Source organism: Sminthopsis crassicaudata, chromosome 5 (genome assembly GCF_048593235.1).
Source record: "Sminthopsis crassicaudata isolate SCR6 chromosome 5, ASM4859323v1, whole genome shotgun sequence".
Classification (NCBI taxonomy): Eukaryota; Metazoa; Chordata; class Mammalia; order Dasyuromorphia; family Dasyuridae; genus Sminthopsis; species Sminthopsis crassicaudata.
Genome location: NC_133621.1, coordinates 113,733,886 through 113,751,653, shown reverse-complemented (window position 1 = coordinate 113,751,653; position 17,768 = coordinate 113,733,886). Strand labels below are relative to the sequence as shown.

Here is a 17,768-nt window from a genome sequence, read left to right as displayed (position 1 = left end):
ATCTCTAAGTCCCTTGCCGATCCTTAGGGCACATCTCTTTCTGGATTTTATTCAGTGTTGATCATACAAAATTAACTTTGTTGTTGTTCAGTTCAACAACTATGAGTTTTCTTGGTAGAAATCAGTGGAATGCTTTGCTATTCTCTTCTCCAGTGTCTTTACAGATCAGGAACTGAGGCAAATGAGTTAAGTGACTTGTCCAGGGTCATACAACTAGTAGGTGTCAGAAGCCAGATTTGAACTCAGATTTTCCTGGCTCCAAGTTTTATCCACCTAGCTGTCTCGGAGAATTACTATTCTTTGGCTAATGTAATAATTATTATTATTTCTATGCAAATAACTTATATAAGAAATTTATATAGAAATAATTATATAGTGACTTAAGCATTACAAAGCATATTTGCATATTTGATCCTCACTAGAGCCCTTTGAGGGGCTCTAATAATAATAATGCTATTATTACTCCTATCTTATAGATAACCTACTGGAGCCTGTTCCTTAAGTAACTTGCCCAGAGTTATACAACTAATAAGTTTCTGTGATGAGATTTGAATTTTCAAAGAGATTTGCTGCCCAGTCGGTGAGGTAGTCTAATGTACCTTAGAGGAGGGGCAGATTGGGTCCCACCCATGGAGAACTGTCTACCTTTAACCAGACAAATTGATCAAGGGAGTGTCGATGTGATTTGTTGAGTGTCCAAGGTACATGGTGCCTTTTTTCTTTCTCTCTAGTCACATTTATTTCCCTGCCCCAGATATGATAGGAAAGGATCCTTGAGTTCCCTCCTCAGAGAGAAGTAGTCTCTGCCTGAAATAACTTCACTGTCTCTGTTCTCTTTCCCCCATTTATGTTAGTATGACTCAGCATTAGCCCCTTTCAATATCTGTTTGGTTCTCTTTAATCTCTTATTTTATTTTTTGTTTTTGCTGTGGCAATTAGAGATGAGTGACTTGCCCAGGATCACACAGTAGTATTAAGTGTCTGAGGGCAGATTTGAACTCAGGTCCTCCTGACTTCAGGGCTGGTACTCTATCTTGTTAATTTTTAAAAATCATTTTGCAGTTTGTTTCTTGGTGGTTAATACTTCATTCCTTTCTGTAGAGGGGGTGTTTCTCAGAGAGTGCTAAACAACACTAGTGTCTTAGCTCTGGATTTTAAAAAGTGATATGGGCTTTCGAATCTGTAGAGATGGAATTGATTTCAATCAAAATGAACAAGCCATGAGAAACTTAAACTCCAAGAGAGTGGAATAATGGAGAGACCATGTGGTATAAGCTAAAGGTCACTGAATCAGGATCCAGGAGACCTAGGTTTTTAGTTCTAATCTTTAGTTCTGCTACTAGCAAGCTGAATGACGTTGGTAAATTCACTTTACTTCTCTGGGTTCATTGTTTCCTCATCAGTGGACTCTTAAGGACTTCCCAGCTCTTAATACTGAATCCTTGCTGTTCTGTTTCTTCTTTCTGTAACCCAAATTGGGTTGCCCTATCTATTGCAGTAGCCAGCTGGCTGGAGGAGTGCAGATTTGACTGTCTAATCGCCTAGGGACCTGGGTGGTTATTTTTAACTTTCTCCTCAGAAGGGGAGGAAGCTGGATCTGGGCAGGGCTAGGCACAGGAATGTGTTGGAAACCCCAGCTCTTCCCACTACTAAAGTGCCAGTGACTCTCTGTCCCCTATGTTCCCCCCCACAGAACTTTACAGCTACACTGAAAACCCAGAATTCACTATCAATCGGCACTGCTTTGAAGAGGATTTCAGGACTCAAGGTGCCCCAATGCCCCCGTGATGAGAGGCCCTTTACTCCTAAGAGCCAGGGAGCAAGAGTTCTCTGACTGACCTATATGGCACTGACCTCCATTCCTCCTGTGGAACCTGGGTATAATCTAACAAGGGGCCACAGAGGAGGACAATCATGTCTTCCTGTTCCTGAATCTCAGGAATTCCCCAGTAATCAAACTAGTGGGGAGAGATTGCGGGCCATAAATTGGGAATGCTTGGGTTGGGTGCTTGGGCAATATTATATATTAAAACTGAAACCTCGCTGCTCTGAATGAAATGTACCCCAGATAAAGGACACCTGACCTGCATGTTCTTAGCCGCAACCTCCCCCCCCCCCCCAGGTCTGTTTCCTGCTGCCAGAAAACTGACTTCTTGGAAGTTCTTTGAAGTCCCCAGATTTTAAAAGCTCTTGACACTCCTGTGTCATTGGCCACCTTGGACCCTTGATTCCCACTTCCTCTTCATTTCTCAGCTAGGAGGAAGGTTTTGAGAGTTAGAAGCCTGGGAGGGAAAGTGGAGAGACATTCAGAATAACCATTCATTAGGCTAGGAGGGAATAGGCCAGTTTGGGCTCACAGAAGGCACGGGGGCCTCCTTTCTCTCCAGTACAAGGCAGGGGCTGGTTGGAACTGGAGGAGGCCTCACAGAAAGCCTATATAATGCGTCTCCTGAACCGGCTGGAGGTGGTTAACAGGGAGCAACGGCTGAAAGTGGCTCGGGCTATCCTCTACCTGGCCCAGGGTAAGTGTTTCACAAATAAACTGGGGAGATGACACATGTGTAATAATAAAATTTTAATTTTTTTATTAAAGTTTTTTACTTTTCATAACATATACATAGATAATTCTGCAACATAGCCTTTGCAAAAGCTTGTGTACCAGTTTTCCCCCCTCTCCTACCCCTCTACCTAGATGGCAAGTAGTCCAATATATGTTAAACAGGACAGAAATATATGTTAAATCCATTATATGTATATATATTTATACAATTATCTTGCTACACAAGAAAATTCAAATCAAACCAGAAAATAAAATGATGAAAATAAATTGCAAGCAAACAACAAAAAGAGAGTGAAAATGCTATGCTGTGAACCACACTCGGTTCCCACAGTCCTCTCTCTGGGTGCAGATGGCTCTCTTTATCACAAGATAAGATATTACAAGATATCATTGGAACTGGCCTGGATCATCTCAGTGTTGGAAAGAGCCATGTCCATCAAAATTGATGTATAATTGTATAATCTTGTATAATCTTGTTGCTGTGAGCAATGTTTTCTCAGTTCTGCTCACTTCATTAGCATCCTTTCATGTAAGTCTCTCCAGGCCTCTCTGAAATCATCCTGCTGGTCGTTTCTTATAGAACAATAATATTTCATAACATTCATATACCATAATTTACTCAGCCATTCTCCAATTGATGGGCATCCATCCAGTTTCCAATTTCTTGCCATTACAAAAAGGGTTGCCACAAACATTTTTGCACATGTGGGTCCTTTTCCCTCCTTTATGATCTCTTTGGGATATAAGCCCAGTAGAAACACTGCTGAGTCAAAGGGTATGCACATTCTGAATTGCTCTCCAGAATGCTTAGATCCGTTCACAGTTCCACCAACAATTACTAGTGTTGAAGGATTATTTTCTTTCTTTCTTTTTTTTTTTTTAGGCTGGGGTTAAGTGACTTGCCCAGGGTCACATAGCTAGGAAGTGTTAAGTGTCTGAGATCATATTTGAACTCAGGTCCTCCTGAATTCAGGGCTGGTGCTCTATCCACTGCGCCACCTAGCTGCCCCTGTAGGGTTATTTTCAAAGAGGTTGATCCCCTGCATTGACAAGAACTCCCATTCATCCACTGGGCAGCTGTAGCTATTTACTGGGGATTGCCTGATACTTTCTAGGGGGATTTGGAGTAATGGCACTTGGGTCTAACTCTTTTGGATCCTGTGCATAAAATCTACCTCTATCTTTCTAGGCAACTCTGGGCTAGTACTTCCATTTACCTGGTAGGGAAAGTAATTCTGACTTGGATTCCAGGCTGTCAAAAATCAAACCCTCCCTATATATAAGAACCCTAATCAAGCCCCTGGGAGTGGGGGAGAGAAAACATAGCAGGATAAAGCATGAATTAACAGAAAAGAAAAATATATACCACCGGTGCCTAAAAGCTGACAAAGGGAAAGGCAAGGAGAGTTCAAGTTAATACAGTTTGAGCAAAATGTTGAGAGGAATCTGAGTCCTTGTACTGGGGTGGGGTTCATCTTGGAAGAGATGACTTTTTGAGCCAGGCATTGGTTACCCTAGAAGCAGTATATATGGACCTTTGTGGAGACTTTATAAGAGAACATGAGCAAGAGTTGCACAGGATGAGAAGGCATGGATAGGGTAGAATCTGCACCCCCCATCTGAGAGTGCTCACCTCTCTGAGGTCATGAGATCCAAGAGGGGAAATTAGTTTTTCTGGCAGGAAATGAAAGCTAATGAACAAAGAGCTGAAGAGACAAGGACTTAGTGGAAGGTTGATTATTAATGAGTTTGGGCTTGACCCAGGAAGCATGACCCTTTTTCCTTCTCACCCACCTATAAGATTTGGGGAAATCTAGCACTTCAGGATAGGTAGAGCAAGCAGCCAGGGGAGGGATGGCCTCCAGGACCTCTACCTGATTTTTCATCCTACTTTTCCCTCTCTCAGGCACCTTTGGTGAATGTGACACAGAGGCTGACATCCTGCACTGGTCCCGATATAACAGCTTTCTCCTCTATCAAATGGGAACTTTTACTGCTTTCCTGGAGCTACTGCATATGGAGACTGAGTGAGAGACTTGGGGGATAGCTGTTCTTACGACCAGGCTCCCCTGCTTTGGGCACAGCAGGGAACAGGGTGCTACCTAAAGCACACTCTGGTGCTTTTCTACCTGGCCCCCTCCAAACACATATCAGCTGATTCTCTTCTACCGTTTGCTCATGCACTGGGAGTTCTTAACTCAATATAGAAACTATTTTATTATTAATTTTAGAAACTTTTTGAAAAATAGTAAAAAAAAATTAGTCAATCCTTTTGGCTATTTTGACAAAATTCTCTTGATACAGCTATGGTGCTGATACCTAAACTAGGTAGGGTGAAAATGGAGAAAGAAAATTATACAGCAATCTCTCAAATGAATATTGATGCAAAAATCTTAAATAAAATATTAGCAAAGAGATTACAGAAGTTATCCCCAGGATAATACACTATGACCAAGTAGGATTATACTAGGAACGCAGGGATGGTACAATATTAGGAAAATTATTAGTATCATTTACTATATCGATAACCAAACTAAAATTAGTTCTTAACACCTATAAGAAGATAGAGTGTGGTAGGGGAAAAAGACATCTTTATTTTCACATTTTAAAAAATATTTCATAGATATTTGTGAATATATCCATGTTCATACACAATTTTTTTTTTAAATATATAAAGTCATTCTAAGGAGGAGTCACCAGACTCCAAAGGGGTCTAGGCCCAATGCTGTGCTAAGTACCATGGGAGATATAAGCTAGATAGAGCCATAATCCATGTTCTTTTTTGTCGATGAGAAAATGTGTGGAAAGGGCCCTGAAACCTTAAAGTTCTAGAAAAAGATGAATTATTCTTGTGATTATTTCATCTTTCCCGTGGGTTTTCTTTGCTTTGACCTAGCCTGCTCATGCTGTGTGTGTGGTGGTGGTGGTGGTGGGGCAGTGAATAGGACTCTAGGGAATTCTCATTCTGCCTTTTTTTTTCCTCGTGGCAGCAACAGCCAGGCCTGCAGCAGTGCCCTTCGGAAACCAGCCATTTCCCTCGCAGACAGCACGGAGCTCAGGTGAACAAGGATTTGTGGGTGTCTGGTCTCCAGGGCCCTCCTGACATCCCACCCAGAGGTGTTCTCAGTGTGGGAGCTGGATAGGAGAGGGCTGCAGCAGGGGCCAGGATTCTGGGGATCTGTCCTGCTCCTGGGCTGTCAGGGAACTAGAGGGAGAAAGTGAACATGCTAGGGCCTAGTGATAACTTAGACAGATGAGCTCAGCAGAGGGCAGAAGTTTTGCAGCAGTAGGATAGCTTACTGCTTCCCCGCCATTTTACTCATTTAGCCCCCTGGCCTTCCTCCAGGCCATGGGGTATCATCCTCTGCCCACTCCTTAGGTGAGGGTTTAGGTCCCCAGTACTTAACCACAGAGAGCATTCTCCCAAACCCAGGCTTGTGAAACACGGTATCTTCCTTTGTGTTCTCCTTCCCCCAATGACAATGGCCTCTGACCTGCCTCTTCTTCCCTCCCTCCCCCTCCCAAGGGTGCTGCTCAGTGTCATGTACCTGATGGTGGAGAACATTCGCCTGGAACGGGAGACAGACCCCAGTGGATGGAGGGCAGCTCGGGAAACTTTCCGAACAGAGCTGAGTGAGGAGTGTGACTTTGGGGAGTGCCAACTGGGTTTTGGCCTTGGCTTGTGGAGGGAGAAGCAGATGGCCCTGTGTCTCAGGCCACAGGCCTTGCTGTGGAACAGACCTGGCTGCCACAGAGGGTCCCGGATTTGGTATTCCAGTCTTGGCTCTGTTGTCATCTGGGCTTCAGTTTCCCCAACTGTAAAATGAGATGAGTTGGACTAGGGGACCTCAGAAATCCCTTCCAACTCTAAATCTCTCTTCCTAGGACCTACTTGCTGTTTGATATTGAGCAAATTGCTTAGTTTTTCTGTGCCTTGGTTTCCTCAGCTGTAAAGGCCGTGATCCTTTCCATATTTGATAGGATAGGGATGGGGATGGTTTATGAAATGTAAAATCTTTGACATAGTCAATGGGGGCACGTGAATTTTCATTAAGGTTTTTTAGGGTGGAAAGCAGTGAAGAGAGGTAAGTTTTCCCGCTGTTTTTATTGCTAACAATTTATTTGTTTTTGGTGAACTGCACTCTGACTCTTAGCCACTTGCACATCCGTATATTTCAATAGTAATCCTTCTTTGTGCAGGAGGATGTGTGTGTATGAGAGAGAGACAGAGACAGAGGGGAGGGGGAGATGGGGAGAAGGAGAGAGGGAGAGACAGAAAGACAGAGATAAACAGAGGGGGAGGGAGGAGGAGAGGAGCAGACAGGAGAGAGATGAGACAGGGTTGCAGGAGCTGAGGCCTACTCCTGTGACTCTCATACCTGTTCTCACCAGGCTTTGCCGTGCACAGCGAGGAGCCCTTTGTTCTGCTGCTCTTCTCTATGATCACCAAATTCTGCAGTGGCCTCGCGCCTCACTTCCCCATGAAGAAGGTCCTGCTTCTGCTATGGAAGGTGGTCCTGGTGAGTCCCCTCCCCGTCCCTTCAGACAGGATGGCTGGGGCGGCCAGTTCTGCTATCCTCCTGACCCGCTCTTTTCCTCCAGCCTTCCTAAGCTTGGGAAGATTGGGGGGGACACTGGGTCAAAGCAGAGAGCTCACAGGACAAGCAGAGGCATCGGGTCTCCCCTAAGTGAGAGCAGTTTGGGGAATTTAGCCCAGCTTCTTGTTTCTGAAGGGAAGTGTCCAAGCTCACGGCCTTTTCCCACAGTGATGGATCACTGCGGCTGCGTTACAGTGGGCTGGGGCCAGGTAGTGCCCTGTTTCCTGCTCCTTGTCTTACCTCAGACCTGGGGGGTGGGGTGGAGAGAACCCAGTTATGGTGGTGGAGAGAGGGGAGGGGAGCGGGGAGGTGCAGAAATGGACGCAACGGGATGGAGTTTTGGGAAAGTTTTTGAAGCTGGGGGAGCGTGCAGACCCGGTCCTGGCCTGGCTGCTGGCCTATGGGGCCCTGAGCTCCGGGAAGTCTTGGAGTCAGGCGGGTCCGGCTTTGGATCCCGCCTCTGGTATTTAACATCTGTGTAACACCGCTTCCACCCCCCCACCCCCCCACCCCACCCCCGTCTCAATTTCCTTCCCAGCCAAGTTCGGCCTTCCAGAACTATCACCCATCTCACAGATGAGGAAACTGAGGGCCGGGGTTAGGCTGGAGCGGAGGCGGGATTACAGGCCAGGGCCTTCCGGACCGCCTAACCCCCGAAGTGCCAGGCACAGGGAGGGGCAGAGAGGAGATAACGGGCGCTCCCCTCGCGATCGTCGTTGTCAGCGGGCGGAGGGTAACGCAGCATAAATAATTGGTTTGAATGCCCGCCTGTTACTGCTAACCATCTGATCCAGGGGAGATGTGATCTCTCTGAGCCTCAGTTTTCTCATCTGCCCATGGGGTGACAATAGCTTGTTCAGTCCTGTCCGATTCAACGTGACCCATTTGGGGTTTTCTTGGACAAGGCGTTTTTCCGTTTCCTCCTCCGGCCCATTTTACAGAAACCGAGGCAAACAGGGTGACAGGACCTGCCCAGGTCACACCGCAGGTGTGAGGGCTCCCCTCCCCCCAACTCTGCACCGTGGCGCCATCTAGAGGCGGCCGGTCAGGAGCAGCCCCTTCCGGAGATGGCCTTGTATGTTGTCTCTGTAGGGCCGCTACCCCGGCTGTGGTGATGGTCACGTTAACGATGTGAGGAGCACCCTGCGAACGGCAGAGCCGTGTACACATCAGCCATCCGCGCTGTGACTAGTCATTCAGCCCGAGCTCCCTGGTTGCCTGACGGAACCCCAGCCGTCCTTGCCCGCCGGGAGGGGCATCCCCACTCCGGGGGCTCTGGCCGTTCCGGAGTCTGCCGCTCCTCCCCAAAGCTGTATCCCGCGGGCCGTGGGCATTTATCAGCAGCCCCGGGACCGGGGCCCGTTTGCCGGGGCGTCCTCGTGTGGGCATGAGCTGGAGAAGGAAACGGCCGGAACCAGGCGGGAAAGTGAGACAGGAGTGAAATGGCCCAAGAAGCCACGCGGTTAGGGTGGGATTAGTGCGTGGGGAGAGACGGCCCCTGCGGGGCTCCTAGTTTTAGGGAGCGTGTTCTCGCAGAAATGCAGGCAGTACCGTTGCCCCATTCTACAGACCGGGAGACTGAGCCGCAGGGAGTGCGAGGTGTCCCGGCCCGGGCACATTATTAACGTAAAACCGTGTGTATGCTCACTGCTGGCCTTTTAGTAACACATTTGTACATAAGTGGAGTTCCGAGGCTGTTACTTGTTAGCACCTCCCGCCCCAGTTCCTTAGAGCCAAGGCCAGCAGCGTGCCCCCTTCTCCTCTCGGCCCGGGCTGGGATCCCGAGCTAGTCCCTCCGCCTCTCCCCTGCAGTTCACGCTGGGCGGATTCGAGATCCTCCAAAACCTGAAGATCCAGAAGAGGGCGGAGTTTGGCCTGCCCCCACTGGCGGAGGACAGCATCCAGGTGGTGCGCAGCATGAGGGCCGCCTCGCCCCCCTCCTACACGCTGGACCTGGGCGAGTCGCAGATGGCGCCCCAGACCTCCAAGCAGCGGGGCCGCCGGGGGCGCAAGGTGAGCCACTGACCCCGGCGGGACCGTCTGAGCAGAGAGCGGGGAGTTAGCGGTCCCAGCGTCCCCTGGGGCAGCCCACGTTGCATTCCAGCTGAATGCAAACCCTCAGGAGTCCTGAGCTTCTGCGGGCCCAGAGCAAACTAGGAGAGAAAGTGTTTAAGGGCCTCTCACCCCAGGCCCTGGAGCTCCGGGAGCCCGCTCCGCAGTGGGCTTCCCAGGGGTCCACCTGGCCCTGAGATTAGGCACGGAAAAGGGGCGTGTCTCTTAGGGAGGGGCCGAGGCCCCGAGCCTGTGTCCCTGTTGGCAGTCCGGCTGTGCCTGGCAGGCTCTGCCCTTGGTGACGGAAGGGAAGGCTGCTCCAAACTCACTTGTTCCCCGAGGACTGGGCAAGGGTTTAGGGCGAGTCCTCTGCGCTTCCACACCTTGTTCTTGTGACAGGCCTGGCTGGCCGGCCCAGGAGTAAAGGTGCACAGACTGAGGGTCAGACCCGGATCTGCTGGCCCACGTGTAACTCAGAGCTTCGCTGACTGCCCAAATGGGCACTAACGAGTACTCACACGGGAAGGACTGTCTGTTACTCCACATGCCTGCCCCCCTTCCCTGAATCCCTCCAAAAAAAGAAAAGGAAAGGGGTAAAAAACAGCACGGGACTTTGAGACCTTCCCTTGTCACGGGCTGGGTGGGAAGGGCTTGTGTCTGGGCCATTGGCTGCTCTTCTGCTGGTGTGACCCATGGGAACTTATTGTACTGGGTCAGAGCCGGGGCGGAGAACCGGTGCCCTTGGAACAGAAGAGCTGGTCTGCGCCCAGGCCTTTGCTCGGGCCCCAGCCTGCTCCTTACAGCAAGGCTGGGGGATAAGGGCTGTTCCTCCTGACCCCACTCCCCTCTGCCTTGATCCAGCAGCTCCTCACAAAGCAGGACAGCTTGGACATCTACAATGAACGGGATCTCTTCAAGAATGAGGAGCCTCCCCCGGAGGAGGAGGAAGAGGCCGGGGAAGGGGAGAGCACCCTGGATGGAGAGCTGGACCTGCTAGAGCGGGGACCCATGGTCCCGCCTCTGCCCTCCCAGACTCCTACCACAGAGCGTGTGACTTTCCCCAAAGGCTTGCCCTGGGCCCCCAAGGTCAGGTGTGTTGGGGCAGGAAGGGAAGGGAAGAGGATAAGCATTTATGTGCTGCCCATGTACTCGGCACTGGGGTAAACATCTTACAAATATTATCTCATTGCATCCTCCCGACAACCCCACAAGGTAGGTACTACCTTGGCAGACAGGTTAAGTGACTTGCCCAGGACCACAGAGCTAGGAAGTTTATCTGAGGCTAGATTTGAATTTTGAAGTGTTTCCAACTCTGGGCCAGAAATGGGGAAAGGTTCCCACTCCAAAAGACCAGAAAGCATATACAAGATGGGTTTTCAATGGAAGGAATGCTCTAAGACAAAGTGGGCTTGACCAGGAGATAGGAATCCTGGGTTCTAACGTTTCTGGAGCTCTTCTCTACATCTCAGGGTCTGAGGATCTGAGGGCTTTCAAACTACAGCCCTCAGCCCAGATGCTGACCTCTGAGGACGTTTATGTGGCCCACCCGGGTTATGGCAAATGGGCTGAGGGGCGGAGACAGAGTGTAAGGTTTTGTTTTTACTATAGTCCTGCCCTCCAACAGTCTATGGGACAGTGAACTGGCCCCCTGTTAAAAAAGTTTGAGGACCACTGATTCTAGGCCTTTAAAAGTCTCTCATGATTTGCTTTTCTATACTGCTTTGCACATAATAAGCACTTAATAAATGCTTATTGGCCAAGTGTGTGAAGGTCTACCCTGAATTGCAAAGATCAGGTAGGCTTGGTCAGAAATGGGAAAAATTCCAACAAAGCAAGCTCAATGGGGAGCCGGAAATTCTGCGTTTTTGCTACCCCCTTTTCTCTTCTTCATCCCCCAACTCCCATTCTTTCTCCCCCCACACCGCCACCCCCACCCTAGGATCTAGCTATGTAGGCCCTTAAAGATTTTCTTTTGTATTGTTTGTAAGTTAATTAACAAATACATGACTGGCCGGCTGATTTTTTTCTGTCCATCTCTCTCTGCCGATTTCCTTGCTGCCCCCTCAGACAGAAGGACATTGAGCACTTCTTGGAGATCAGCAGGAACAAATTTATCGGCTTCACCCTGGGGCAGTAAGTAGTTTTGCAATCTGGAGGTGGGAGGGGAGGGTGAGAATGGGCTATATGTTATGAGATCTTGACATAAGGAGCAGAAGAAATTAGAATTGTTGACTGACAGCTATGGATTCAGGATGTCAGAATTGGAAGAGACCTGTCTGATTCTTCTCATTTTACAAGGAGAGAAACTGAGGCCCAGAGAAGTTTGGGTATGCTAGTCAGTGGCCAAGCTGGGCCTTAAATCCAGGTTTCACAACTCTGTGTCCTTGTACTGTGCTGGTGAAAAGCTGATCTTGGAGACCTCTTTTCTGCTCCCTACCTTCTCTTTCTCCTTCCTCTTCAGAGCATATAAACATCACTTAAGGAGTTCCTTTCATAGTAATATCTTAAGGACAATTTCTACCTACTTGACTGAACACTGGAAGCTCTGCCACTGATTAGTTATGACCCTGGAAAAATCCCACAGCCTCTCTGGAAGGACTTTCTTGTCCCCGTTTTGAAGTTGTATCATACTATGATCGTAATAATTGTCTAGATTTTTTCAATAGTATTTTATTTTTCCAAATACATATAAAGATAGTTTTCAACATTCATTTTTATAAAACTATTCTAAATTTTTCTCCCTCCCTCCCTTACTTCTTCCCTTCTCCCAAGATAGCAAGCAATCCAATATAGGTTAAATATATGCAACCCTTTTAAATATATCCATATTTGTCATGTGGTGTAAGAAAAATCAGACTAAAAGAAAAAAAAATGAGAATGAGAAAAAAACAAAAAGATGAAAATACTATTCTTTGATCCACATTCAGTCTCCATAGTTCATTCTCTGGATGCAGATGGCATTTCCATCCCAAACCTATTAGAATTGCCTTGAAGCACTGCATACTTGAGAAGAGCCGTGTCCATCACAGTTGATCATCATATATAGATAACATCTTTTTTAAAAAAGATTTTTGTTGATATCTTTTGTTGGTATATCACCTAGATTGTTCCTTCCCTCCTTTTAGAGAACCATCTCTAATAAAGAATTTAAAAAAAAAAAAAGAAAAGGGAAATAAAAATTTGTTGTCTGGACAGTGACAAGGTGAGAACTCAGGTAGTCTGGACAATTACAAGGTGAGAACTCAGGTTGACTTGACAGTTCTCTGGCTCAGACCTTTGGTTCGGGCCTTTAAAGGGAGTTTATACCTTAGGAATTCTAAGAGGAGCAAGTTCATTGGTGGAAGTATTTCCCCACACCCCATTGAGTTCTTACCTGCCTATGGGAGGATAAAAGAAGGACAGCATTCGGCCTGAGAGAATCGACTCTGGGATAGAGTTTTGATGCCAGGCAGGCTGAAAGGAGACCAGTCTGATTTGAGAAAGGACAAGAGCTGGAGGAGATTCAGAGCTCCCAAGAAACCGGCGCACAGAGGAAAAGATTTTACAGATCTCCTCCCAGAGAAGGATTATAATTGAGCAGACGACCGGACCGTCATAATTCAAGAAAGAACATTACAAAAATTAAGCAAAAAAGAATTTCCAATATATGGAAAGAATCTATATGCTGTTATATGCGGCATTATAATAGATATATATTCAACATTACATGCAACATTTTGTATCTATAGATCCCCAGATCTATATGGACATAGCTTCTTAAACCTTGTGAAGCACTTTGTTCTTGACAATCCTAGGAGAGTGTAAATATCATTATCCTCATTTTACAGAGGAGGAAACCAATGAAATGCAATAAGTATTTAACTAAGAGCCTACTATCTGCCCAGACACTGAGTGTGATAAAAATGAAATTATTCCTCTTCTCAGGGAACTTGCCTTCTTTTAGAAGCTTAAGATACTTAGCTGGACAGCCAGGTGGTACAATAGATAGAAGCCAGGCAGAAGTGAGGAAGATCTGAGTTCAAATCCAATCCCAGATGTTTGCTTACTGGCTATGAGGTCTTGGGAAAATATATAATCTCTGCCTGAATTGCCTTATCTGTAAAATGAGACTTAACAACAACTCCCCACCTTGCAGGATCAAATGAGATAATATTTGTAAAGAACTCAGCACAGTGCCCAGCAGGTAGTAAATAATATCTTTACTAGCCCAAGGTTACACAACTACTTAGTGTCAAGAGCTGGGACTTGGACCTCATTCTTCTGATTCCAAACCCAGTGTTTCCCTCCACTGTACCCCCTCTTATGATGCCTGTGCTGCCAGATTCCACCTGGTAAACAGATCAAATTTCCTGTCTTGTACCAAAACTGAGTTCCCCATTGGGGTCCTTCTTCTGAGCCTCCTAGTTAAAGAAAACAATGGACCTGAGTCATAGGGACCTTTTTCAAATGGATCCTCAAGTGTTTTCTTCCTGCTTTCTCACTACTGACCCATCCTCTCAATATCTTTTGTTTCCTTTGGCCACTGCAGGGTCTTTGGCAGCTTTGGAAGTATCTGAGATGATGAGGGAAGGAAGGGAGGGCCTATGACTCAGGAAGCTGGATTTTTCTTGTGATTCTGGGGGAGACCTTTAATCTGGGTGTCATGGGCATTTTTGCCTCTTGTAGGGACACAGACACATTGGTGGGATTGCCGAGACCCATCCATGAAAGTGTGAAGACCTTGAAGCAGGTAACCAAAATTAGTGTACCATGGTGGAGAAGCTGACTTGTCCATCAGGGATGTCCCAGAATTCTCCAAACATCTCACTGACCACTTGCCTAAAAAAAGATCAGGCTGGCTCTGGGATCTGTTAACGTTGTCCTTTTGAGAGGAAACCAAATGATGAAAATTTTCCTTTAGACCCCTCTTCCTCTTTTCCCCTCTCCTTCATTTCTTCTCCTTTCATTCCCTCTTTCCTATCTCTAAATCTTTAAATCAATTCATTACTAAATGGGCAGCCTTGTACAAATTACCTACAAGGTCTCAGTTAACTCATCTATAGGATGGATTGGATTTGATTACCTTTGACTGTTCCTTTTCAACTCTTAAGCCTATGATAGTATCATCCATGTAAGACCAGACTGCAGTTAGCCATTGTTTGGGACCACATTCTGGCCCTGTGCCAGTCTTGGTTGTGTATTAAGAGTATTCAGAGCCTCTACTATGAAAGCATGCCTCTCAGGGCCGTGGTTCTAGGACAGGTGGACACCACACTTTTCCTGTGTTTTGCTGAGCAGTGTCTGCTTGTTCTGGACTGCACCCCAGAGAGTGGGTATAACTTTGCTTTTCACCATTGTGGCAAACCATTTTTGCCTCTCTCCCATATGATACTTTTTCTCCCTATCTCCCCAGCACAAGTACATCTCCATCTCTGACATCCAGATCAAGAATGAGGAAGAGCTGGAAAAGTGTCCCATGTCGCTGGTGAGACAAGAGGCCTGGTGGTTCTGGGGAAGACAGAAGGAAGACACAGATGGGATTTTGGAATTCTGTACAGACTCAGGGCTGTCAAGAAGGAACAACCAGAATGCGGGGGAAGAGAATGCACCCTGATTTGTCCTCATTCTTCAAGAGCCCTGTTTGCCAAGGCCCTGGTGGCACTTTGATTGCTCTCAGTATAGAGATAGAAGCTCTCTTGAGTCCCAAGAGCTGTGTCCACAGACCTAGGAGTTCTATCTTGGATAAGGGACAGGTGAAGGGTTGGCCACATTGTGGCCTCTCTCATCTTCTCTCTGTTTCCCATCCCTTATCCTATAAAAGTAAAAGCTTGGCTAAGGAGGGGAAGGGGAAGACACTTTTCTGCACTAAATCTTTCCTGTTTTTCTCCTCCTACTTAAAGGTCACTGGGCTGTCTTACAGATTTCTCCCCCCACTATTTCTTCTTTCACACAATTCCATTCTCCTCCTCCTTCTCCTCCTTCATGTCTCTCTTTCTCTTCAGCCAGGTCCTCTCTTCCTGTTCCCCTGTGCCCCCTCCCTTCAGCTCTGACTATATAAAAGAACTCTGGGGGAATCTGTCCTCCTCAGTGTGTGTCATGGTCTTGCCTGAGGCTATGTGCTGAGCTCAGCTATATCCAGCCATGGCACATCCCTCGATGTGTCTAATGAAGCTTTGGCAAGGGCCTTAGCAGACTGATTCCTGGGTTCGTGGCTGTATTTCTCCTGGGCTTCAGCATAGCAATGCTGCATTATTCTCCCCACCTGGAAAATAGTGAAAGAATTCTGGGCCATCAGCCAGGGGAATGGGAGGAAGGGAGCCAAGCAACATTAATGCTGTGAAGAATCCTCGAAATTTTCTTCATTTTATACATTTGAAAGATGAGCCACCAAGAGCTTCTGAGCCTTTTGGTCACACGGCTCATTACAGGCAGCTGTGATCCCAATACACGTTTCTTATCTGACTTTCAAGTTAGTGCTCTTTTAGCACTAAACCAAATTGTCTGGGAAGAAGCCCCAGGCAAATAGAAAGTAAGTGGTCTAGAATTTTTAATAGTATTTTATTTTTTTCCAATTACATGGAAAGGTAGTTTTTGTTTTGTTTTGTTTTTTTGCTGAAGCAACTGGGATTAAGTGACTTGCCCAGAATCACACAGTCAGGAAGTGTTAAGTGACTGAGCAGATTTGAACTCAGATCCTCCTGACTTTAGGGCTGGTGCTCTACCCACTGTGCTACCTAGCTGCCCCTCAACACTCACTTTTACAAGATCCTGAGTTCCAAATTGTTCTCTCTCTTCTCTCTCTCCTCCCCAAGGCAGCAAGTAATCTGATATAGAGTATACATGTACAGTCATTTTAAACATTTCCAAATTATTCATGTTATGAAAGAAGAAGCAGAACAAAAGGGAAGAATCAAGAGAAAGGGAAAAAAGTGAAGAGATTGTTTCAATCTGTAATCAGATTCTATAGTTCTTTCTCTGGATGTGGTTCTATGCTGAATAATCTGATTCTTGTCACAGGGAGAAGAGGAGGTACAGGAGACCCCATGTGAAATTCTTTACCAGGCCATGCTGTATAACCTCCCACAGTACATGGTATGTTAATCCCCTCTCCCCCAAGGCCCTGGCTTTTCTCCCCTGTTCTGTGAAGGAGCCATAGGAACCTTTTATTTAGGACCTCCAGGGCAATACCACTGAGCTCAGAAGGCTTCTCTGAATAGTTGAGTCAGTTCATAGTTACATGGTACACTCCCGTAATCTGAATTTGTTACTCTAGTGCTTTGTTAAGGGGGAAAGAATAAATTCCTTAGGTCCCTTTGGGAGGATGAGAGCTATAAGTGCTCTTCTCCCCGGCTGAGATAGCCCAGTCCCTAAGTTTCCTAAGAACAAGGGAGAGAGCACAGAACTGGGAGTCAGGAGATGTCAGTATAAAAAGTCTTTGTTCCAATACTTAGTAGCTATGTGATTGTGGGTAAATTACTTGATTTCTCTGAATGTCACTTTCTGGAAAAGTGGAGTAGAGAATACTTGACAAGGTATAAAGCACTACAGAATTGTCATTGTTACTATTTTCATTCCTCTTTTGTCTTCAGAGGAAAAGAGAGAAAGGAATAAGCATTTAATAAGTGCATATGGTGTGCCAGACTCAGAGAATCCCAAACTGTCTGAGCTGGTGGGGACCTCAGACTTCATTTTACAGATGAGAGAACTGAGGCCCAAGTAGGCTTTGTCCGAGCCCTCACAGGTGGTAGGGACACAGTTGACATAACTCAGACTCTGTGCTTTTGACTGAGAACCTTTCCAAAATTTTCCAAGGGAGTGCTTGCCTGCTCTAAATAACCTAGGGGTCTTTCTGAACCCTCTAAAGACTCATTGGGACAACTCATCCTTGGATACACTTAAATAGCAGAGTGAAGCAGCTGTTCAGAATCCAGAGAAAGAAATATAATAGATGGAAACAGGACTTTGGGGATATTTTCTTCACCCATCTGATTCCTGTGGTATTTTTCCTGTCTCCTTCAAATCTCCCTTATTGCCAAGAACATCCAAGATGTGAATCTTGGAAGCAATTAGGTGGCTCAGTGATTATAGCCCTGGATCTTGAGAGACAGAAAGACCTAAGTTTAAATCCTACTTGAGACAGACTGTGTGATCTTCAGCAAGTAACTGAGTAGGTCTCAGTTTCTTCACCTATAAAATTAGAATAATAGCACCTCGTTTTTGTTTGTCCTTCTGTTCTAGAAAAGGATTATGATGTCTGGAAGGAGATACCATGACATGCAAATGAATTGGATTTAAGTGAGGGAGGGCTGTGCAAGATCACCTGCCTCACGTTCCCCTCCAGCACCATCTGGGTCTAGTGACAAGATATAGATCAGGACAGGTTGTTTACAGGGTCAAATGAAATAATATGGATAAAGTACTTTGCAAACTTTAAGTGTTATATATTATTGTTATTATTCTTATTATCTTAATTCCAATTTTAGTTTTTACTTTTACACAAGCATATTTTGTTGTAGCTCTCCCCTTTCCAAAGACATTAGTTCTTCAGTATACATAAGATAAAGCACCATAAAGTGCTA

General features: G+C 46.3%; 1 protein-coding gene across 2 annotated transcripts in view; it reads left to right on the top strand.

Moving 5' to 3' along the window:
* The window catches only part of STRIP2 (striatin interacting protein 2), a 73,393-nt gene that overhangs the window by 6,118 nt on the left and 49,507 nt on the right, over positions 1–17,768 (top strand). The window contains exons 3-14 of one of the 2 annotated variants that reach the window (XM_074267949.1): positions 1,694–1,768; positions 2,388–2,522; positions 4,467–4,587; positions 5,551–5,619; positions 6,087–6,193; positions 6,953–7,080; positions 8,971–9,171; positions 10,072–10,301; positions 11,278–11,343; positions 13,876–13,939; positions 14,603–14,674; positions 16,207–16,281. In XM_074267949.1, coding sequence (XP_074124050.1) covers positions 1,694–1,768; positions 2,388–2,522; positions 4,467–4,587; positions 5,551–5,619; positions 6,087–6,193; positions 6,953–7,080; positions 8,971–9,171; positions 10,072–10,301; positions 11,278–11,343; positions 13,876–13,939; positions 14,603–14,674; positions 16,207–16,281 — 1,343 coding nt within the window. The remainder of the gene's footprint in view (positions 1–1,693; positions 1,769–2,387; positions 2,523–4,466; positions 4,588–5,550; positions 5,620–6,086; positions 6,194–6,952; positions 7,081–8,970; positions 9,172–10,071; positions 10,302–11,277; positions 11,344–13,875; positions 13,940–14,602; positions 14,675–16,206; positions 16,282–17,768) is intronic. The other variant, XM_074267950.1, reaches the window with a different exon arrangement.